Below are 21,654 nucleotides of genomic sequence, written 5' to 3' on the forward strand. Positions count from 1 at the left end.
ACTATGTCGGGGTAATATAAATGTTGAAAAATGCAATTCGTTGTTGAGAACAACGAAAACACAGCTGTGCCTGACTCCATGCCTGCGGAGGCGGACTGTCTGGTCCTCTTGCTGGCCTCCAGCTGGCCCCGGGCACCACGGTGGCCATCCAGGGTCTATCAGGAAGTTAGAGGGGCCGTGGGAGAGCCGGCCTCCCTGCAGGTGTTCCAAGACGTCCCCAGGCAGTTTTTGGTGACTCTGGCTCCCAGGCTGAAGACCCCAACAGGTTCAGGCTTCTGGTGGGGTGGGGGGGGGGGACGACAGGTTTCTGCATGGACGCCTCACCTCCGGCTTCTGTGGGGTGCCCCTCCTTCCCCTCTGATTTTCTGAGTGTGCCTCCTGGTACACAGAGCAGCCCGCTGACAGGACATCCTGTGCTGGTTGCCCTGAGATGTCTGTGTGGGACCTTGGAGACGTGACAGGTGCAACCTGGACTAGTTGCTTCATCTTATTTATATTAATTTGGGGGAGCAGTCCTAGGAGTCTCGCTTTTCTGCCTAGGGTGTCCTTGAACATAGACCCTCCTGATCTCCCCCGCCAGAGTAGTCAGGATTAGAGTTGTGAGTCACTGTGCCTGGCTTATTTATGTTACTTTATTTTTAAATTGCCACAAGCTGGCTCTGGACACAGATGATGACCTGCCTGGATAGTGCAGGTGGAGAGTTGGGTACTGGTCCCCCATGACCCTGGGACACACTTTGATTAGGAAAAGACTTTGACTATCATGTGCTCAGGAGTCTGGCAGGTTGAGGGTCTGAGGCCTGGGTGGTCACTCCACCTCATGAGGAGGGTCCCCAGGCCGTCTGCCTCTCCGGGCTGGCTACCCCGGGTGTCCGAGGGAGCTTACAGGCCGCTCATCTGCAGGTACCAGCAGCATCGAAATCCCCGTTCTTTGTCTGTTGGTTAACGGTGACCCCAGCATCCTGGAGGTAGGTGCAGGGGTGGGCTGTGGGGTCTGGCTGAAGCCCCTGGCTGTCTAGAGCCCCCTAGAGGATGTGGTGGGTCTCCAGGACGCTCTGGGGCAGGGAAGGATGGGGCACCCCACGTGTCTCCACCTGGGCTGACTCGGGGTCCACTCTGCCCCCCACCCTCTGCTATCCCTAGAGGATTTCCAGGGCCGTGGAGCACGCCACCCCATGGCTGATCCTGGCAGGCTCAGGGGGCATTGCTGATGTGCTTGCGGCCCTGGTAAACCAGCCACACCTGCTGGTGCCACAGGTGGTAGAGCAGCAGTTTAGAGAGAAGTTCCCTGGCGAGCACTTCTCCTGGGAAGCCATCGGGCACTGGACCAAGCTGGTAGGTGCTGCCCAGGGACTGGGGGAAGAAGGGCTGAGCCTCCTCCTGGGGTGGGGCTAGCTAGTTCTTCAGGAAAACCCTGCAGCGAGGTCTGTACCCACCTGTCCCCTCCCCCTGTGTGCAAAGCCTGTGCTTCAGCTGCTAGGCCCTCATGGGGCAGAGGGACCTTGTGGCCGGTCCTGAACTGGGCTTGCGGGAAAGTGGGCACTTGCTGGCTCCCGTGGGGAGCTGCATGCCCGCCATGGGTGCCCCTCAGGGTCTCCGCCTGGTGCCCTCAGTTACAGGACATTACCTTGTACCCCCACCTGCTCACCGTGCACAGCTTCGAGCGGGAGGGCTCCGAGGGCCTGGACACAGTCATCCTCAAGGCGCTGGTGAAAGGTGAGGCTGGCCAGGGCTGGGCTTAGCAACTGGTGCTGAGCCACCTGGCATTCTGCCTCCCTGGCAGTGTTCGTGCTGGACGCCCGCCTGCCAACACATTTGCAAGGTGTTCTGTGTGCGAATTTTATGAGATGTGCTGTTCTAAACACACATATTACCGCAGTTTGAAAAAAGTATACAGTTGCAGTCTACTGTCTATTTCCATCACCCCAGAAAGAAGCTCCGTGTCCCTCAGCATCCCTTCCACCTTGTCCCCAGCCCCTGGCATCTGTGCAACTTTCTGACACTGTGGGTTCGAGCTCTTGGTGCATTTTACATAAATGGAACCAGTGTCTACTGTGTCTGGCTTCCTTCACTGAGCAATGTCCCCAAATCCATCTGTGCTATAGGGGGTACCACTCTCTCCTTCCTCCCTGAGACCATAGCATGGATGGAGCTTAGTGTTCATCCTTACATCAGCTGATGGGGGCGTCTGTTACCACTCTATGCATTTTGCACTGGAGAGAAGCCCACCACAGGGCTGACCTCGGCCAGCAGGACAAAGGCGCAGGCTGGAAAGGACAGTACTGGGCAAGGGTCAGGGACACTCAGGTGAGGGGCCCCTCCAGCAAGGGTGTCTGGACTGTCAGTGACTCTTCTCCCAGGACAGGGCGGCTCAGGGAACCCCAGGCAGGACCCCTCACTGCCGCCCACAGGTCACACTGCTGTCCTAGTAGTCTATGGACTTGGTGTCCGCTTCACAGTCACACAACAGCAGGGCCTCACCCCAGTGACCTTGCAGGGCCAACTTGTGACAGAAAGTCCTTCCTGTGGAAGAAATGTGCCTGTGTGGGAATGTGCTGCCCTGTGCCATCTGTAGGAAGGGGTGTTAACTGAGGTCTCCCTTCCCTGGAGGCTCCCTTCGGCTTCGTTGCATCCTGACCGGGGGCCCTGGGCACCCACACCAGCTCCTGGAGCCTCTTGCTTCTATTCCCACGAGCCACCATCCTTACACGACATTCCAGTTGCATGCCCTAGACTCTGCGTGGGTCCTCACCCCTGCCTGCTCTGCCCACAGCCTGCAAGAGCCACAGTCAAGAGGCCCAGGACTACCTGGACGAGCTCAAGCTGGCTGTGGCCTGGGACCGCGTGGACATTGCGAAGAGCGAGATCTTCAGTGGGGATGTGGAGTGGAAGGTGCCTCCTGGGTCCTGGGCCCAGGGCAGGGACACATTGAGGGCTTGGAATCCCAGGGCTGCTAGTTTGGCCCATTGGGGCCCTGTTATGCTCAGACGGGTGGCTTGGAGGGGGTCAAGATGAGGGCAGGACACCCCCGAAGGATGGGCTGGATTACCCTGAGACACAAATCAGTCCAAAGTTCAGGGTTATGATCCCCTCAGCACTGGCCAACACATAGGACCCTTCCTGTCCCAGGCACCCAGGACAGGCTGGGGTGCCCTGGCCCCTCTACCCTTCCACTCACTGTCCCTGTCTTCCCCTCTGCCGGGCGAGTCCAGTCCTGTGACCTGGAGGAGGTGATGATGGACGCCCTGGTGAGCAATAAGCCAGAGTTCGTGCGCCTCTTTGTGGACAGTGGAGCCGACATGGCTGAATTCCTGACCTATGGGCGGCTGCAGCAGCTCTACCGCTCCGTGTCCCCCAAGAGCCTGCTTTTCGACCTGCTGCAACGCAAGCACGAGGAGGGCCGGCTGACGCTAGCCGGCCTGGGCACGCAGCAGGCCCGGGAGCCACCCGCTGGGCCTCCCGCCTTCTCACTGCAAGAGGTCTCCCGTGTGCTCAAGGACTTCCTGCACGACGCCTGCCGTGGCCTCTACCAGGACAGCCGGGTGGCTGGCCGGAGGATGGCGGTGAGTGGGGGCTGACTGGAGGCCCCTGGAGGAGGCAGGGCCAGGCTGGAGACCAACATCTGTGTATCCCAGGAGAGGGGGCCCGCCAAGCGACCCCCAGGCCAGAAATGGCTGCTGGACCTCACACAGAAGAGCGAGGACCCCTGGAGAGACCTATTCCTGTGGGCCGTGCTGCAGAACCGCTACGAGATGGCCACTTACTTCTGGGCCATGGTGAGTGGTCCGGGCTGGGCCTGGGCTCCCTCGGGATTCCTGGGGAGGGAGGCTGGGAGTGGTGGGGAGAGGTGAGCTGCACCCTGAGGCCCCGTTTTCCAGGGCCAGGAAGGTGTAGCTGCCGCTCTGGCCGCCTGCAAAATCATCAAGGAAATGTCCCGCCTCGAGACGGAGGCTGAGGTGGCCCGCACCATGAGAGAGGCCAAGTACGAGCAGCTGGCCCTGGGTAAGTGGTGGCAGTCCAGCAGGGCAATGGACTCAGATAAAGGGGCCTGCATGGCCAGGGTGACCTTGGTGACCTCTGTAGAACAGGACAGAGGACAGCTCCTTCTGGGGGGGTGGAGGTCAGCCCTAAAGTCCTAACAGAGATGATGAAGCCCCACCTTCCTGGACACAGCATCCTGCTGCAGGACGGAGGACATTTGGGATGACGGAGGCCCCACAGTCTTGACAGGGAAGTGAAGATGAGAGGTTAAGGAAGGATTTTGGATGCCAGGCACTGGTGACTCACACCTATAATCCTAGCTACTCAGTGATCAGGAGGATCACATTTTGGAGCCGGCCCTGGGCAAACAGTTTGAGAGACCCTATCTTGAAAATACAAAAAAAGGGTTGGTGGAGCAGCTCAAGTGGTAGAGCGCCTGCCTAGTAAGCACAAGGCCCTGATTTCAAGTCCCCAAACTGCCAAAACACAAAGAAAGAAAAGAAAGGGTCTTGGGAAGTTAGGCAGGGATGGTCAGTGGCCTGGCTGTACGGGCCTGGCTGGTTGCTGGGAGGTGGACACAGGGCACGTCCTACAGGGCCTGGCTCGGGCAGAGGAGGGGCTGGGAGGGGTGTTAGCACCCATCCCAACAGGCAGCTCCGTGGGTAGACCTCTTCTCCGAGTGCTACAGCAACAGTGAAGACCGAGCCTTTGCCCTGCTGGTGCGCCGGAACCGTAGCTGGAGCAGGACCACCTGCCTGCACCTGGCCACCGAGGCCGATACCAAGGCCTTCTTTGCCCACGACGGCGTCCAGGTGAGTGGCCAATCAGCATCAGGCAGGCCCCAGGGGCCAAGTGTTCGGCAAGGCCCAGGCCACCCCTGGGACAATGTGGGGCCCCAACTAACCCCTCCCCTCGGCCTGCAGCTGTCTCCCCATGTCCCATTGATGAAGGGAAGGCACTCTGTTCCTGCTCCCTTTGCCAGAGATGCTCTGGGTCTCAGAGCAAGTGCCACCTGCTTGGCTCAGCCCAAGCACTTAGATCGCTTATGGAAATTCCCCAAGAACAGCAAAATCCTCCTCCTGCCCATCCTCCATCCGGGGCGGAGGCTCCTGGGGCAGCCCACATGCAAGCAGGTGGATCTCCCAAACGCCTGGCCAGGCACCGGGCACCATATGGCCAAATGCGTGGAGGTGGGCAGCTAGCGTTATGCCTTTATTCCAGGCCTTCCTGACCAAGATCTGGTGGGGGAACATGGTGACAGGTACATCCATCTTGTGGCTGCTGGGGGCCTTCACCTGCCCCGCCCTCATCTACACTAACCTCATCACCTTCAGGTGGGTCAGAGAGGCAGAAGCCAGTGCCAGAGCCTCTCTGGGTCCCCAAGTCTTGCATCTCTGTGTCCACTTGGGCACATCAGCCCTTGTCCTCAGTGGGCCCAACACATTCTTTGCTAGCTGGGCTGAGTCGGTGCCTGTCCTGAGGTCCCTAAGTGTCCCTGTACCACAGTGAGGACACCCCGGTGAAGTCAGGCCTGGAGGACCTGCAGGAGCTGGACAGCCTGGATGCAGAGAGGAGCCTGCTGTGCAGCCCGGGTGGCCAGTAAGGGGCCAAGGGGACAGGCAGGATGGAGGGGCTGGCGGGTGGTGGCAGGAGGCTGGAAGAGGTGGTGGGCAGAGGCTGGCTCCCTCAGAGCACTGCGACCAGGTGCCCACCTCATCACTCCGAACTCCTTTCTGCTGGGACAGGGTGCAGAGGCCCAGTGCCCATGGCAACGCAGGCCCGCGAGCTGCCTTTCTGCTCACGCGCTGGCAGAAGTTCTGGGGTGCGCCCGTGACTGTGTTCCTGGGGAATGTGGTCATGTACTTCGCCTTCCTCTTCCTGTTCACCTACGTCCTGCTAGTGGACTTCAGGCCGCCTCCCCAAGGGCCATCAGGGCCTGAAGTCATCCTCTACTTCTGGGTCTTCACGCTGGTGCTGGAGGAAATCCGACAGGTCAGTGACCAGAAAAGCCAAGGACCTGGGCTCTGAAACTCAGGGTCCTGCCTTGAAGATAGGGCCTCCTATCTGCCCAGTCTCCTGAGCTTTGATCCTGGTCATAGACTGAGCCCTGATCCCAGCTCCAGGCCAAGCCCTGATTCCAACTCCAGACTGAGCACAACCATGGTCTGCTCAGTCAGAGTCTGAACCCTGCCTGGATCACTGACTGAGTCCAGACATTCAGTACGAGCTGATCCTGGACTCTGGCCACATGGAGCCCTGACTCCAAGTCCAGACTGACCTCAGTTTTTGAGGTCAGAAAAATAAGCTTCAATCTACTCTAACTGCAGCCACAGGCTGGGTACTGACACAGGTGGAACCCTGTTTACTATGCAGACTGAGCCCTGATCCTTGCAGCTTCTAGATGGGGCCAGGCTGTCTCTGAAAGGTGGCCTGGGCAGCTGTCTTCAGACTGTCTCCCTCCACCAGGGCTTTTTCACAGATGAGGACACAAACCTGGTGAAGAAGTTCACTCTGTATGTGGAGGACAACTGGAACAAGTGTGACATGGTGGCCATCTTCCTGTTCATCATCGGTGTCACTTGCAGGTCTGTGGTGTCCGAGGCTTTGTGACCTCAGGTGGGTGGGTTTCAGGGGAAGGCATTTGGGTCTCTGAAATCGGGGGTACCCATGGCGTCTGCTTTTTGGCAACATGCTCTGTGTCCTTGGGGAAGTCTCTCTCCCTTTCTGGGCTCTAGCGGCCCTGTCCAGCTGTGCCCTTCTGCAGGGTGCTGCCCTCAGTGTTTGAGGCAGGCCGCACGGTGCTCGCCATTGACTTCATGGTGTTCACACTTCGGCTCATCCACATCTTTGCCATCCACAAGCAACTGGGCCCCAAGATCATCATTGTGGAGCGGATGGTAAGACCCCTGAGATCCCTGACCCCGGTAGGTGGAGACCAGCCTGAGATTCCCACCGTGGGTGGATGGCGAGCCGGGGCCCTGGGTGGTTGGTTCCATTCAACCCTGGTGGAGGAGGGGCCCTCCACCGCCTGCTGACCTGCCTGCCCCTGCAGATGAAGGACGTCTTCTTCTTCCTCTTCTTCCTGAGTGTGTGGCTCGTGGCCTATGGTGTGACCACCCAGGCACTGCTGCACCCCCAGGACGGCCGTCTCGAGTGGATCTTCCGCCGTGTGCTCTATCGGCCATACCTGCAGATCTTTGGGCAGATCCCGCTGGATGAGATCGATGGTGCGCTTGCAGCTGGCTGGGGGTGGCTTGTGGGGACTCTCTGCACCAGTGCGGTGTTTTACAACCCCAGGGGCCCAGCATAGCTAGCTTCACAGCCAGGCCCAGACCTGGGGCAGAGGCAGGGTCAGCCTAGTCACAGAGCCCCAACCTCACTCAGGCTGTGAAATGAGTGAGACCCCAAGGTGGCCAGGGGTTTTCTCCTGCCTGGGGAGGCCAAAGGGAGAGTCAAGTTTGGGGGTGGCCTATGGAGGACAGAGGGCTGAGGGGACACTGCGAGTGCTACCCTGACTATCCCTGCAGAGGCTCACTGCCCCCTGAGATGAAGGCTGAGGCCTTCCTATCACCACCTGCTCACCGAGACTCCACACCATTCCCTACAGCACCTCACTTCTGCTAGGGACCCTCCCAGAGTGTGTGTGTTGCCTATTGTCATTGGAGGGGGCTGGCCTGTCTAGTTGTGGGTGTCCCCAAGCCAAGCCCTGCACCTGGCTGGGGCTGGTGGAGACTGGCAGCTTCCTCATGACAAGTGGGGATGGGGGTCTCAGTGGTGATGAAGGAGGGGGGAACCCTGAGGCCAGGATGAAGGCCCCTGGGGTGGCTAGGGTTTGGTGAACAGAGGGGCCCAAGCAACTCCAGCAAGATGGGCCAGAGTGGGAACCCAGGGGTGCTGGCCCCATGTGGCATTCCTGGATACCATGGGTGGGAAATGGGACACAGAGTGGCTGAACAAGGGTCATTTACTCTGGCTGGAGTTGGGGGCTTGGGGCCACCCCAGATCGATGGGCCGCACAAGCCATCCTGGAAAAGGCCACTAATGAGACCAGGCTGGCCATCAAGACATGCAATAAATATTTGTCAGTGGATGACAGTGAGATTGGAGCAAATACAGGCCTCCAGGGACAGCAGGGCTGGAAATTGCCTCCTAATTGGGGTGTCCCCAGGCCATTTCCTGGAGTTGTTTTCTTAGCCCCCACCTCACTGTGCCTTTGGTGTTTGCTCATCCTTGGGCATCAGCTTTCTGGACCATTAGTCTAACCAGACCCTGCTGGCCCTCCACACCTCCACCCTTACCATATGGCCCCCACAGTCCCTCCCAGCACCTCTCAGGACAGGAGGGGTGAGGTGGGTGGCTCAGCCTTGGCATGGTTGGGTTGGGGATCCCCTCTTTCTCCACTCACATGCCCTCTTCACTGTATGGGGGACAGGCCTGGTGCAACTCCCATCTCTTCTGGGGCAGGTGCCACCTGGGGAAAGCAGAGAGGGGATGCAGATGTACCCTAGCCCAGGGCTGTCCCCAAAAGGTCTGTCATCTACTGTGGATGACACAGGCAGAGTCTAGCCATGAGAAATCTGTGGTCAGGGCTCACTGAACACCCTCTCTCTGGACCCTGTGGGTTCACCATCCAGGCCATTAGAGGTTCATTATTCTCTAACATGCCTGGGCTGAGAGGGAAACTGAGGCCCAGGCCACTCCTTCCCAGCCTGCAGATCCCAGGGGCCCTCCCCTCCACACACCACTCGCTCTTCCTTCCCTGTGGGGCCTCTAAGCCCCAGGGGCAATTTTGTGTCTAGCCTGGCCCAGTGGCACCTTCTCAAATCCTGGGGAGGGTGTGGGGTCTCATTTTCTTTGAGGTGTTTTATCAGACAGATTTATGGCTTCAAAACACCAACACTGGCCACCTCTCTGAGGTGCCATGGGGAGGGACGAGGGTCATGAATCAGTCCCAGGAGCAGACACATGGACTGGGGGCTGCTAGGGCAGCCATGGAGGGAGTAGGACAGGACCTGGCACGCCCTGACTGAGACATGCACCTTCCACACAGCACTCTAGCGCACATGTTGGCTCCCCCATCACAGTAACTCACGCAGAGCAACAAGACAGGGATTTGCCCCGGCGATGGGGGACACAAACGTGGGTCAGTGTGTCCCTGGGCCACAGGGTCACCAGATACACACAGATGGATCTTGAGAAACAAAAGCCCCAGAACGGCCTCTCCCCAGGGAGTGAGTCCAGCACAGAGGTAGGCACAGGGACACATTCGAATGTGTGGGCAGGCACACAGCCACACCCACACGTGTGTGCACACACACAGACAAAACCACATACAAGCACACAGTGTGGGAGAGAACTGGAGCCAGGGGCTCCTCCCTGAGAAGAGGGGATGGCTGGTGGGGTGGGGGGGGAACAGGGTGCTCGCCCTGACTTCCATCTGCTCCTTCCACCACCTGCTCTGAAGACTGGGAGGGGGTGTGGGCCTGGGTCTGGGCCCTGCGGGGGTGAAGGTCTGGCACCATGGGGTTGGAGCTATGGCCTAAGGCCACTTGGGCATGCTGGAGTGGCCCTTCCTGGCTGCCTGTGCCCAGGGCCTAGGAGCTCAGCCTGTCAGCATCCAAAATGCACAGACAGAATGTTCTTCAGGCCAGAGTGGGCTCTGGTGCCTTCAGTTTGGGCCTAGATAGAAGTTAGTGAGCTGTTATGAGGGAAATGGGGGAGTTAGTTCATGCAATGACAGGCAGAAACCGGCCCCAAAATCTTTCTGTCCTTACCTCTCTCCACGCCTGGCCTTCCTTGGCTCTGCCTCCACGATGTGGAAGCCCAGTAGAGTTGGGGAGATGCCGACCGGTGCTAGGCTGTGCTTCTGTCTGGTTTGCTGGGACTGGGGCTTCCCCCTTGGGACTTTTGGTGCTAAAACCGAGACGATGCCGTGTAAAGCGGGACAGGGGCCACCTGCAGCCCTTGTGCTCTGGTGGCCTCAGCCCCAAGCCCATTCTCCCAGTGCTGAGTGCTCCTTCTGGCCTTACAGAAGCCCGCGTGAACTGCTCTATCCACCCCCTGCTGCAAGAGGACTCACCCTCCTGCCCCAACCTCTACGCCAACTGGCTGGTCATCCTTCTGCTGGTCACCTTCCTGCTGGTCACCAACGTGCTGCTCATGAATCTGCTTATCGCCATGTTCAGGTGCCCACCTGGGCTGCCCTGGCCTTGCTGTGTTCACACGCAGGGTGCCTGGGGACCCCCAGCTCTTAGCCCCTCAGTGCAGCTGGTTCTGGCCCTGCCGCTGGGGTGCAGGCTGAAGCCTGGGTCCCTGGCACCTTGCTTCTGGGTTGGCTGGCCTGGCTCTCCAGCAGAGGGAGGACACCCTGGCTGTGAGGAAGAGGCACAGATCAGCACTAAGGAGCCCACCCCAGCTCTGTAGCCACCCTCTGTCCTCCCAGGAAGCAGAGCTGAGGTCTGCAGGATCTAGGGGCTCAGCAGCGCAAGAAAAGCCCCAGGTGGGCTTGGGAGAGCAGATGGGCAGTGGAGTAGACCCAACTGCAGCTCACCATTACAGAAGGGGTGCTGGGCCTCCAGAGCCAGCCCCACTTGCTCCTGGTTACCCAAAGGGGATGGGTTGGGGGTGGGATGTACGCTTGGAGCAGGAGGCCAGTGGGGTGAGGGGCTCGGCTGTGTGTCCTGCAGCTACACGTTTCAGGTCGTGCAGGGCAATGCTGACATGTTCTGGAAGTTCCAGCGCTATCACCTCATCGTGGAGTACCACGGGCGCCCTGCCCTGGCCCCGCCCTTCATCCTCCTCAGTCACCTGAGCCTGGTGCTCAAGCGTGTCTTCAGGAAGGCCGCCCAGCACAAGCGGGAGCACCTGGGTGAGGCCACAGGCTGGACGTCAGCCATCTCAAGAGCCCTGGCTGCAGGACAACGCCCTGGCTCTAGGTGCAGGCTGACCAGTGCCTCCGGCCCAGAACAGGGGGACACAGGCCCAGCCTGTCTCCTTGCAGCTGAGGTCCCTGCATGGAGGCCCGTCCTTGCTGATCACCTTGTGCCCTGCTCCTGAGCTCCCCCACCTCACCCTAGGCCTGGGCTTTGCCCTAGAAGGCCACAGGGCTCTACTGAGGATTGCCTTTGTTCCCTGCCTTTCCAGAGAGAGACCTGCCTGACCCTCTGGACCAGAAGATCGTCACCTGGGAGACAGTTCAAAAGGAGAACTTCCTGAGCAACGAGGAGAGGAGGAGGAGGGACAGTGAGGGGGAGGTGCTGCGGAAAACTGCCCACAGGTACAGGATGGGGTGGCGTGTGGGACCCCAGAGACCAGGTGCACGGAGGCTCAGACCTTCACTAGTGTAGCAGGCTGGAAGCTGCAGCCAGGCCCGCTCACGGGGTTGCCCAGAAATGTAGAAAGGGCTGTGCCCTGGGGGCAGGTGGACCCAGCTGTAACCTGGCTGTCTGTTTCCCTGAACCACAGGCTGGCTGGTCTTGGTCTGAAGGATGCTGTGATGGGGCAGGAGATCTGGAAAGTTCCTGCCTGGCATAAGCATCCCAGGGACCTCCACCTTGTTCACGGGGAGAGGGTGGTGCCCTAAAGTTGGGTGAGGCCTTCTAGTGTCAGTGAACTGGGGAAATTGAGGCTAGGAAAGGGGTCAGGGAGATGGTGCCAGTGCCCATCAGCCTGCCTCCCACTCATGTGGGGCTCTGCCAGAGCCTTGTCTGCTCTGTAGTCAGGGACATGACATAAGAAGTGTGGTGTATCCCTGCTATGGGGCTCTTCTTTCTCTCCAGACCTGGCACATCCATCCCCAGCCCTCACTCCAAGGGCTCTGGTCCTGCCCACCTATGGGTGGGGACATCCTGCCAGGTGCCCCCTCACTGGATGGTGTGCCCCAGGCAGGGATGGACTCTCCCAACCCTCTGGGAGGGTGCAGAAGTTGGAGAGAGGAGAGCAGGGTGGGAAGGGGCCAGAGGTCTGGGGACAGTGGGAGGAGGGCAAGTTTCCCGTGTGGAGCGTCACATGACTGTCTAGCTTGTGACTTCCTCTGCTTCTCCACAGAGTGGACTTGGTTGCCAACTATCTTGGGGGTCTGAGAGAGCAAGAAAAGCGCCTCAAGTGTCTGGAATCACAGGCAAGCCAGGAAACCCAATACTCCCTTCTCCTTCCTGAAGTGGCTGGCCAGCTGATGACATGGGCATGACACAGTCCTGCACCCACAATGCAAACCAATGGGTCAAGTCAGGGCCTGGGCAGGAGCAGAGGGCCCCCTGTGGACAGGGCAGGCAAGGCCCCAGGGCAGAGGCACGTTGGCCTGCTCCTCCCAGAGCTGGCCCTACAGACCTGAAGGTCTCTCACTGCCGACTTTCACTGGCCACTCACCTCACAACACACTGGAACCTTGCCCAGAGGGAGGGGCTCCATCATAGCAGTGACCCTGGCAGGAGTGTGTGGAGGGGGAGGATGGGAGGGTCCCCGTCCCATGTCCTGGCACCTCCCCTGGCCCCCTCTAGGTCAACTACTGCATGCTGCTCCTGTCTTCCATGGCGGACACGACAGCTCCGGGCGGCACAAACTGGAGTAAGTTTGATTCTGGGGCGTGGAGTTGAGGTGGGCCAAGGGTGCCCTCTCAAGGGCCAAGGGTGCTGGTCTGAGGCAGGTGACAGGGCCCACAGGTAGTGCAGTGCTGCCTCCTCCCCTGTACTGGAGGTCTCTGATGCCCTCGGCTGCCACTGCTACTGAAGGGTGCAGGTGCCTGTCAGGGCATAAGGCCTGGGGGACCCAGATTTCTGACGCTCTGCTTAGCACTGGCCCTACTGGGCTGTACCTTGGCCACTCTGAGAGCCACCATGAACTGGCCCTTGCCTCTGGCTGGCACTCACCCGCTGAGGAAGCCCTTTCTTCCCAGCAGGCCCTCAGAGCTGCAGTGGTGGGAGTACACAGGCCCCTGCTGGCCACGCAGGGGACCCTGGCAACAGGGAGAACCCAGAGGCCAGCCTGCTACCTTCAGACAACTGATGCCACAGGCCCACCTTCCTGGAGCCCCAGTCCTGGCACTTCACTGTCCATCTTGAGCTTTGGGAACATAATGATCTTCCCCTACCTGCAGCACAGCCCCGAGAAGTGGTCCTCTTAGCCTCATCACAGGTCACCTCTTCCTGGATGTCCCCCCTTGAAAACAAGCCCATCTCTTGGCACCTTTCTGGGACTCCTAGGAAGACTGGCTGGTGGGCTCCTCCATGCTCCCATCTGGCTGGAACAGCAGCATTAGCTGTGAAGTGTGGGCACCTCCTGCCTCGGCTGGGCAGCTACTTTGGGATCTGTCCCTGCTCTACCCTGTGTTCCTAGATAAGAGATCAGCCATTCCTTCAAACACTAGTAGTTATGGTTTCTGCCTTGAAGACCCAATGGCCCTTGTGAGGCAGCTGAGCAGCTCCCAAAGGGCTGGGCCAGGTGTCCACTCTGTCAGCTCCCCCTCTGCCCCATGGCTGGTACATCTCGTGTCCAGGGCAACAATGACCCCAGGATACAGCCCCCACAAGTGCCCAAATGCCAGAGCCTGGAGATCACACTGGACACCAGGGGCTGTTGGGGCACCCACATCCCCATCTCAGTAAGACCCCTGGGGGCAGAGAAAGGGCTTGCCAGCCCCATGAGGTGAAATCTGGGATCTTAGCTACTAAGCAAAGTGACCAGCCAGGCTGGCTCCTCCTCTTCTTGGGGACCTCCAGCACTGGAATGAGGTTGCAGAGGAGGGGTAGGTCTGCACTTAGCAGCACAGCAGGCCAGCTCCCTGGCTTCCAGTGGGCCTAGTCATAAGGAACATGTGCTCACTCCTGCCTTCCCAGCACTAGAGGACCATCATTGTCCCCCAAGGCCCAGCCTGGGCAAGACTGGTGAATAGCTCCCAGCAATAGCACATGGCACCAACGGTGCCCTGCATAAGGAGTCCTGGCAACATGCTCTTAGGACACCTAGGTGTGTGGCCATCCTCACACACCTTGGGAGCACCTGCTTAACCTCTACCAACGTGCCCACACTCGGGCCTCTGTGGAAGGCCTGCAGTCAGCACAGAACTGGACACTGGGCTGAGCCACGCTGCTCAAGACTTGTCCTTGTGGGTAGATGAACCAATGACTACAGCAGGTGTCCAGCCCCACGACTGTGTTGGAGAGTCAGGTGTGGGGATGGAGTGCTGAGTGAAGCTGGACACAGCAGACAAGGTCCACAGCAGCTGCTGGAGCCCTACGGGCAATTGGGACCCACAGAGACACAGAACCTGAGGGAGACCAATGCCTTTATTGCCCTGTCCCCTCCCCCGAGGCACTGAAGCAAAGACTTCCAGTATCCCTTAGCCAGCCCGCACTGCGCTAAGCCTGTGAGGTCTCTGCTTGGGAGAATGGCCGGAGTGCCAGATGGGGTGTAGCGCCCCCTACAGGAATCTCACCAAGGGGTGCTCCTCCTCCACCTGTGACAGTGACTTCACAGCCTCTCACACCCCTGCCCCTGGGCCCTCCGGGCTGCTTCCCCTGTTCCGGAAGTGCTCTCTGCTCCGCTTCTTGCTACCGTGGAAGCCAACAGCCTCCACCCCCAGGGGGCCCGGTGAGGACTCAGTGCTGGCAGTCTCTGGAAGCATCCCTACCTCTGGCAGTCCCTGGGGGCCGTCCCACTCCTCAGTCTCTGGGCTCCCAGGCCCTGCTAGATGGGCCAGTTCCACAGGGCCCTCTCCACCTGAGGCCGGTACACCCTTCTTCAGGACCCTCTTCCTCTCTGTTCGGGCCGGCTTGGTAAAGACCATTCTTCCCTCCCCGCGGCTGGAGGGGTCCTGGTTGAAGGAGGGTAGGTAGTCAGCGGGAGTCGCCTGGCTCCGGATGCCCAGAAAGGCCAGGGCAGCAGCCTGATTGCTCTGCTCGCTGCCCTCGGCCACGTCTTCCAGGCTGTACTTGGTCCAGCGCTCAGGGTGTGCCACATAGTCTGGAACACGGGACACTCTTGGGGGGCCAGGGCTCCCATGGGCCCTGCCCAGGCCCCCAGCTGCAGGCTGGCTGGAGGGTGCCAGGGGCCGCTTGAAGTCATTATCACTCATGCTGACTCGGGGTACAGAGGGTGGCACCCGCTGGGCAGCTCCCTCCAGACAGTCAAAGATGCTGCGACTGCGCTGGGAGAAGGTGGAGCTCATGCCTCGGAGGTGGAAGGGCTGCACGGGGGCAGGGGGCTCCAGGGGCTCTTCAGGGCCTGAGTCCTCCTGAGCCTCCCCTGACGGCCGTTCTGGGGACAGCGCTTCTACCTCAGCATCTCCTGGCAGACTCAGATCAGAGTCAGAGTCGCTGAGGGACACGGTGTCAGAAGGCAGAGCATCATATTCGGCTGCTTGCTTGGCCTCCCTCACCTCTGCCTCGGCCATGTGGACCTGGACCCGGCACACCTGGAAAAAAAGCAGTCGGAATTTGTCATGAAGAGAGTGGTGTAGGTCAAGACCTCCTGCAGCCACAAGCCCCAGGCAGGAAGACCTTCACCTGGCCTCCCTAGCCCTCCTCTCACCTCCTGCGTGCTTACCACGTGCCTGGGGGAGCGCTGGCAGGTCAGCCAAGCGGGCGAGGCCCAGATAAAGGTCCTGGGTAGCACAGGTGTATACAGTCAGGCCCAGATGTGGAGCAGCTTGCTGGGTTGGGACTGAGAAGAGAGTCAACCATCAGAACACAGGGTGCACATGCAAAAGATGTACTACAGGTGGGCGACCGCAGGTCGGGGGCCCAACACCAGCCAGGCACGAGGGCACCGGCTTTCCACCAGTCCGCTACCTGCTCTGACCCAGACCCCGAGGCCCGCCCGGCTAAACGCAGAGCTCTGTTGCCGCGACCCGGCAAGGTGTGGTGCAAACAGCCACGGGCGTGGCATAGACCGACAAGAGAGCGGCGCCCGAGATCAGACACGACCGCCCCTGCAGCAGGGCCGCCCAGAAGGAGGGGACGGGGGTCTGTTTAGGGCCGGAGAGACTCGCCAGGCTCTGGTCCTGAGGTTGCCGAGAGCGGCAGCCGGCGCCGACCCTTCCGGCATCCGTGTCCTCTTGGCCGGTGGGGTCTCTCCGGCGTTCGGCTTTTTCCCCGGCGCTGGGCTGGCTCACAGCGTCGGGAACCCGCAGGATTCAGACCGCGGTCCTCGCCCACCCGCGCTCAGCCCTCTGGGAAACCGAGTCTCCCTCAGTTTTCGTGCCGCGGTTTCTGCGCCCAAAGAACTACATTTCCCACAAAGTACCGGGCCACCGCCCTAGGCCTGTCGGGTCGTGCGGCCTGTGCGCATGCGTCTACGCTACCTAACATTTCCATCCCTGGTGTCCAGGGTGGGCCCGGAAATCCGCCGGGAATTGACTGAAGCGAGAAGGAAGAGGCGGAGCCAGGGCTGCGAGTCCCACAGTGCTCCAGGGTTTATTGCCAATCACGTAAGCGTGCCGGGACTCCACCGCCGCCTGCCGGAAGCCGTGGGAACAGCGCCTAAGTCAGGCAGGAAGCGCGTCATCCCGTCTGGCGGGCGTGAACTCGATCCCCGAGAAGTTCCGGTTCTGGCCGGAAGCGGTAGCTGTAGCTGCCCTAGGACTCCGTTTGTGCCCCGCCGGGCGGGGCTGGGCGGGGCTGGGCCGCCCTTCATACCAAGGATTCTGCTGTGCTGGCCTTGGTGTGTGGCCGTTGTCTGGGCGTTGGTCCGGGCTTAGGAGGCTCTGCCTACTCGTGCTGCCAGTTGCTGGTCCAGCCAGGACCCGAGGCCTGACCTGCAGCCCGAAGGCCACTCTGATGGCTGCCAGGCTTGGGAGCTGACGGCCTGACCCAACCTGGCTACAGCAGATGGGGCAGGTCACCTTCCTGCAGAATTGGAGACCAGGGTCGGGTTCTCCCTTGACAGGCCACGTTTCTGGCCGCCAGACCCCAGGTGACCCGCACCCGTTACCCCTTCTGTGCCTGGGGTGCCTAGTTCTCACTGCTTGGTGACCTCGCTGCTAAAGGGCTAGCAATGGCTCCGTCCTCCGGGGCCTGCCCTCTCAACATCCACTAAGAGACCAGGGTCCAAGGAGTTGTGGCCCTGCCTGGAGACACAGAAGTGGGGCTTGTTCCTCAGTGGTCTGGGCTGCTGTGCACCTTTGGAATGCCTTATTCCTCCCTCCCTAAACCCTAGGAGGATTCCATGGTCTTGCTTCCAGAAGCCCATGCCTGAAGGCAACTCCCAGGCTTAGGCAAGCTATCCCTAGCAACTAACCCAACCAGGACTTCACCCTAGAAGGTCCCAGGAGGACTGCAAAACCCTGTAGATACCCCCAGTGCAGGGCTGGGGCTGGTTTCCAATAAGCCTGTAAGAGGCTGCTGGGAGCTGACACATGAATCCCAGGCAGGCTCTCCTTTCCTCCTGAGGCCAATTAAACATGCCAGCATCCCCATCCCGACTAGGGGAAGCAGCTGGAGGAGTGGGGGGACAGACAGGAGTCTAGATAGAGCTATTGGCTATAAGAGGTCAAAGAGAAAAAGACAGTGGGGGTCGGGGTGCCCAGGCCACTTAACCTCAAAGCCCGAGTTCATCCCAGTGGGACCCTTAGACATGAGCTTAGGCCCTTAGTTATCCAGCTCAATGGAACATTTTAGGCACCTAGATGCTTGGAAGGCAGCAGCAATCCATTAGGAGTAAAGGGGTCTTGTAGCCCCACCCCCAGCAATCCTGTATTGAATTCTCTGGCTGACTGGCCCCTCCTTTCCATCTCTGCACTTGGTGCGTCCAACAGGTGAAGTAAGAACAAGGTCAAACTGGTGTAGGGCCATCTGAAGCTGGACACCCAGAGTAAGGGAACCGACACAGGTCCTGTGCTGGGACCTGTGCTCCCTAGGGATCCAGTCCTGCCCACCCACTGTGGCCCACAGCCCCTCTTGAGCCAGCTCACCCTGGGCTTGGCAAAGTTCTAAGCTGAGGTGTATGCACACCAGGCTTTCCCTGGGTCTCAGATGCTGCTGGCACAGGAAGAAGTCTTACAGTCCCATTTGCATGCCTGATTTTCCTTCTTTATTAAATGACTGTTTCAAGATGTTGTAATTACAATTGAAGGTGACATGTTAGAAAGGACAGGTACATTGAAGGCATAAGAGTGCTCACAGGCCCAGCTCTCAAAATGGGGGCAGTAGAGGGACAAGGATTAAAAAAGATGTGAGCAATGTGCAGCCCACAGGATGGGCAGAGTGGGTGGACACAGACCCCAGCTTGGCCACACTGAGCCTCTGGGTGAAGAGGCCCCAGGAGTGGGCTGGCTCAGCAGACAGAGCTCCCTAAGGGGCCCAGAAGCACAGGATCCCCAAGGCCCAGGCTAGCTCCACCCCCACACAGCCACCTATGCGTGATCTCAGCCCCAAAAAGGTAACAGGAAAGTTGAGAACAAAAACAAAACCTCAAAAGTGAAAAGGCTAAGTGTAGCAGAGTAATACCGGAAACATTATATACACAGATGGTGACAGCCCTCAGCAGCCTCCGGGTCACTCTGGTGGCACTGCGGGGGTTCCTGTGGCTGAAACTGCAGGGGCTCAGTACACAGAGCTGTTCCGGATGCCACAGCACAGCACCATACTCAGGATCATCTCAAAGATCTGTGGTGAGGAAGAGGATGAGGTCAGTACCAGGGGCTCAGGAGGGGCCGTGCCCACCAAACACAGGCCCCAACGCTCACCATGATGACGGCAACCACGATAGCTGCAATGCCAATGAGGTACAGCTTCCCAGAGAAGAGCTCATCAATCTTCTGGTGGCAGTCATCCTACAGGGGCGGCCAGTAGGTGGTCAGCGGCTGGCCTCCGCTCCAAGGCACAGAGAGGACTCATGCCACCCCCCCCTCCACCCATCTGCAGCACCTGGTGCTCTGCCTGGGGCTTATCTTCCATTTAAAAATAAACATGAAACACATGGATGTGCAGCCTGGGTCCTTTGGGGGGCGTGTCTCTCACCATTATTGGCATCACTACACCCTAGAGTCACTGGTGTGACAGACACAAAGGACGATCTCCCCAGGCCTGGGGTCAGAGTCCTGCGCACCAGCCCACTGGCCTGAGTGCAGCGTGAACCCGGGTGAGGTCCACCTTTAGAGGCTGCCCTCTTCCTGGCAGGCCCCTGCTATACCCACCCAACCCCTTTGGGCAGAGTAGCCCCGCCATGGCCCCTGCATGGCCCACCCCACCCAAGGTCCCCCAGACACCTTCAGGAGGTTGGTGATGAAGTTGCTGCCCGAGGGACACAGTTGGTTCTTCATTACGGAGGTGGTCAGTGCAGTCAGTGTGCTGGAGCCACAGCAGTTGAGCTGCAGAGACCAAGGCCATTGCCATCAGTTCTAGGCATGTGGGGAGAGCTGCCCAGAGCTCCAGGAGATGGAGGGGAAAGGCCAGAGGCACCTAACACACAGCCACCCCCTGCATCCCTAGCCAGGGACCTGAGTCACCTGCCTGGTCAGGCTCTTCCTGCCCCCGAGGATGGCCCCCTTCACCTAGGACCCCTCCGCCCGTCCCACCTGCCCCAGCCCAGTCGCACCGTCTCATGGAAGGTCTTCACCACGGCCTTGGCGTTGTTAGCATCATCGTCCACCACAGCCTGCTGAAGGGCCTGGTCATAGAACTGCTTCACATCTTTGGCGATCTGGGGAGAAGCGGGGTCACACACAGTGGGCACCCTCGAGGGTGGTCCCTACACCTGATGCCCACCTCCTGCATAAACCCCCTGAGAGCTCACTACCAGGCAGGCCCCAGGAGTCCAAGAGCACCCCAAAACCCACGGGCTGGACCTACCCCTGCAACTTACCTGGTCCTTGTTGACAAAGCCCCAGATACCAGCTGCCACCTCACAGGCAAAGAGGATCACCAGGCAGGTGAAGAACTGGGGGGAGAAGAGAGGCTGGCCGTGGGCAGGGCCCCAGGCCACAGAGGGGCTGGGAGCATCCACCCCATGTCCTGACCAAGGAACAAGCCTCATGGAGCCATGCAGGGCAAAGCCTGAGATGTAGCCTGAGCAGCAATCAGGCCAGGCACACATGACCCGCACTCTGGAGCAAGGACATGGCTTGGGGTTCTGTAGTGACAGCAGCCCTAATCCCACCTCCCCTAACCCTTTCCCCTTCTCCCCATGGGGAAGGGAAAATGAAGTATGCCTCAGTTTCCCCAACTGTGGGCAATGGTAGGCTCGCCTCTCCCAGACTGGCCAGCCCCTGGATGGCACATCTGGGCCTTAGCTTCTGCCAGTGGCTAGTGTCCTCAGGGACCCTGAGGCTGGCGTTGATTGCTATGGTGTTTGTGGCTTTTTTAGAGAAAGGAAAGAGTCCTCTTTGGAAGTTAGCCTTGTGGATCCAGACATCATGGAAATCAACCACAGTGGGATTTGATTTAAGAACCAAACAGGAAAACCAAAGCACTGAAATTATGGAGAAGAGGCTGAGACTGCCCAGTGCCCTATGTCTAGGGCCGGGGGAGGCCCCGAGTGCGACATCAGAGGCTTGAACTACAGCCCCTGGGTCTGTCCTGATCTCTAATCCGACCACCCACTTCCTGGGCCAGCAGAATGCTGCTGCCCAGCCCTGGCCTCGGACACGCTGACTTACCGTCCCCAGCAGGCACTGGGACTCCTGGATGGCCCCGTAGCAACCCAGGAAGCCAACAAACATCATCACGGCACCCACGGCGATAAGGATGTAGATGCCTGTGGGGAGGACTTCGGTGAGTGGCCATGTGCACAGCTGCCCCAGACACAGGGTCGGAGGCCTGCCGCTGGCTTGGCCTGGCCAAATGAGCTCCGGGGTTCTCCATGGCCTCAGGAGGGGCAGACAATGCCACAGGGGGACTAAATGGCACCTATATGCTCAGAGAATGTGGACAATCAACACTTCCCAGACATATCCTGCATTGGGGCCGCTACCACCATCTGCAATCCCAGAAGCCCAGGGACCACCCCATCTCAGTGTGTCAGGGTGATGTGTCAGGAACTGCCTGGGGGCCCAGCATTGGTGAGGGGAAATGAGGAAGAGGTCCATGCCAGCCACAGAGCAGCCCCACTCCAGTTGTCCCCAACTCAGGGACACCAACGTTTGGGCTGTGCTTTGTGTAGCTGTGTTGGGTGGGGGTGGGGGACCCAACCCCAAGGGCAGAAGCCTGTAGTTGGGGTGGCTGGGCCACTTATAGAGTGAGGACAGTGCACAGGGCCAGACTGCTCTCCTGACTGCCCATACCCACTGGCTGGGCAGTGCCTTCCTGGGGAGGCAGCAGGGCAGAAAGGCAGCAGGGCACTGAAGTCTAGGAGGCACCGGCCTGGCCACGTCACTGCTTCAGGGCCCACAGTTCCTCCTGGACCCTTGGGAAAGGCCACAGTGTTTCTGCAGAGCCCTCCCAGCCCGTCCCTCAGCAAGATCAGCCCATCCCCCAGTCTCCACGGCAACGCTGCTGGGCAGCCCAAGCCTTCCTGCTCAAAGCCAGGCCCATTGTCCCCTGCCTGGCCAGTCCAGGGGAGAAAGAGCCAGGGCTAGCATCCACCGCCAGGCTGAGAAACAGACAAGATCAGAGACCTGGCCTCCTCCTCCTCTGGACAGCACTGAACATTCCTGGTCAAGGACATCTGGCAGGTGGTTCCACCCTCAGGGGGCAGAGCACCCTCAAATCAGCCTCCTGTTCTGAGGCCCCAAGATCCAAT

The 21,654-nt window shown here is 59.6% G+C and overlaps 3 protein-coding genes across 5 annotated transcripts in view; 1 reads left to right on the plus strand and 2 right to left on the minus strand.

The window, feature by feature from the left end:
* Positions 1–18,344, plus strand: Trpm5 (transient receptor potential cation channel subfamily M member 5). Of its 2 annotated transcripts, none has more exons than XM_074051024.1 (21): positions 1–265; positions 904–968; positions 1,144–1,335; positions 1,614–1,716; positions 2,774–2,892; positions 3,213–3,563; positions 3,636–3,776; positions 3,879–4,002; positions 4,648–4,793; positions 5,203–5,315; positions 5,488–5,580; positions 5,727–5,973; positions 6,448–6,566; positions 6,746–6,878; positions 7,034–7,208; positions 10,013–10,166; positions 10,668–10,849; positions 11,125–11,257; positions 12,028–12,100; positions 12,480–12,546; positions 12,875–18,344. In XM_074051024.1, the coding sequence occupies exons 1-21, from the start codon at positions 31–33 to the stop codon at positions 12,982–12,984; spliced, it is 3,075 nt and encodes a 1,024-aa protein (XP_073907125.1). In that variant the 5' UTR covers positions 1–30; the 3' UTR covers positions 12,985–18,344. The 2 variants fall into 2 exon arrangements, with proteins under 2 accessions (XP_073907125.1, XP_073907126.1); XM_074051025.1 differs by having other exon boundaries at positions 12,878–18,344.
* Tssc4 (tumor suppressing subtransferable candidate 4) lies at positions 14,247–16,380 on the minus strand. 2 transcript variants are annotated; one of them, XM_074051026.1, is made up of 3 exons: positions 15,968–16,380; positions 15,523–15,639; positions 14,247–15,391 (listed from the first exon to the last, which is right to left on the minus strand). In XM_074051026.1, the coding sequence occupies exon 3, from the start codon at positions 15,368–15,370 to the stop codon at positions 14,459–14,461; it is 912 nt and encodes a 303-aa protein (XP_073907127.1). In that variant the 5' UTR covers positions 15,371–15,391; positions 15,523–15,639; positions 15,968–16,380; the 3' UTR covers positions 14,247–14,458. The 2 variants fall into 2 exon arrangements, with proteins under 2 accessions (XP_073907127.1, XP_020024375.2); XM_020168786.2 differs by having other exon boundaries at positions 15,768–16,380.
* Positions 17,984–21,654, minus strand: part of Cd81 (CD81 molecule) — a 16,022-nt gene continuing 12,351 nt past the window's right edge. Inside the window, exons 3-8 of the mRNA XM_020168785.2 lie at positions 20,573–20,670; positions 19,780–19,854; positions 19,513–19,617; positions 19,184–19,285; positions 18,662–18,748; positions 17,984–18,581 (exon numbers count right to left, since the gene is read on the minus strand). Of these exons, the coding sequence (XP_020024374.1) occupies positions 18,519–18,581; positions 18,662–18,748; positions 19,184–19,285; positions 19,513–19,617; positions 19,780–19,854; positions 20,573–20,670 (530 nt within the window). The 3' untranslated portion in view covers positions 17,984–18,518. The remainder of the gene's footprint in view (positions 18,582–18,661; positions 18,749–19,183; positions 19,286–19,512; positions 19,618–19,779; positions 19,855–20,572; positions 20,671–21,654) is intronic.

The sequence above is a fragment of the Castor canadensis genome, chromosome 1 (genome assembly GCF_047511655.1).
Source record: "Castor canadensis chromosome 1, mCasCan1.hap1v2, whole genome shotgun sequence".
NCBI lineage: Eukaryota > Metazoa > Chordata > Mammalia > Rodentia > Castoridae > Castor > Castor canadensis.

Coding starts and splice junctions, on each gene's coding strand:
- Tssc4 (XM_074051026.1), bottom strand. CDS start 15,370: ATGGCCGAGGCAGAGGTGAGGGAGGCCAAGCAAGCAGCCGAATATGAT.
- Trpm5 (XM_074051024.1), top strand. CDS start 31: ATGCAATTCGTTGTTGAGAACAACGAAAACACAGCTGTGCCTGACTCC. Junction 5,316..5,487: donor ACTAACCTCATCACCTTCAG/GTGGGTCAGAGA, acceptor CCTGTACCACAG/TGAGGACACCCCGGTGAAGT. Junction 10,167..10,667: donor CTGCTTATCGCCATGTTCAG/GTGCCCACCTGG, acceptor TGTGTCCTGCAG/CTACACGTTTCAGGTCGTGC.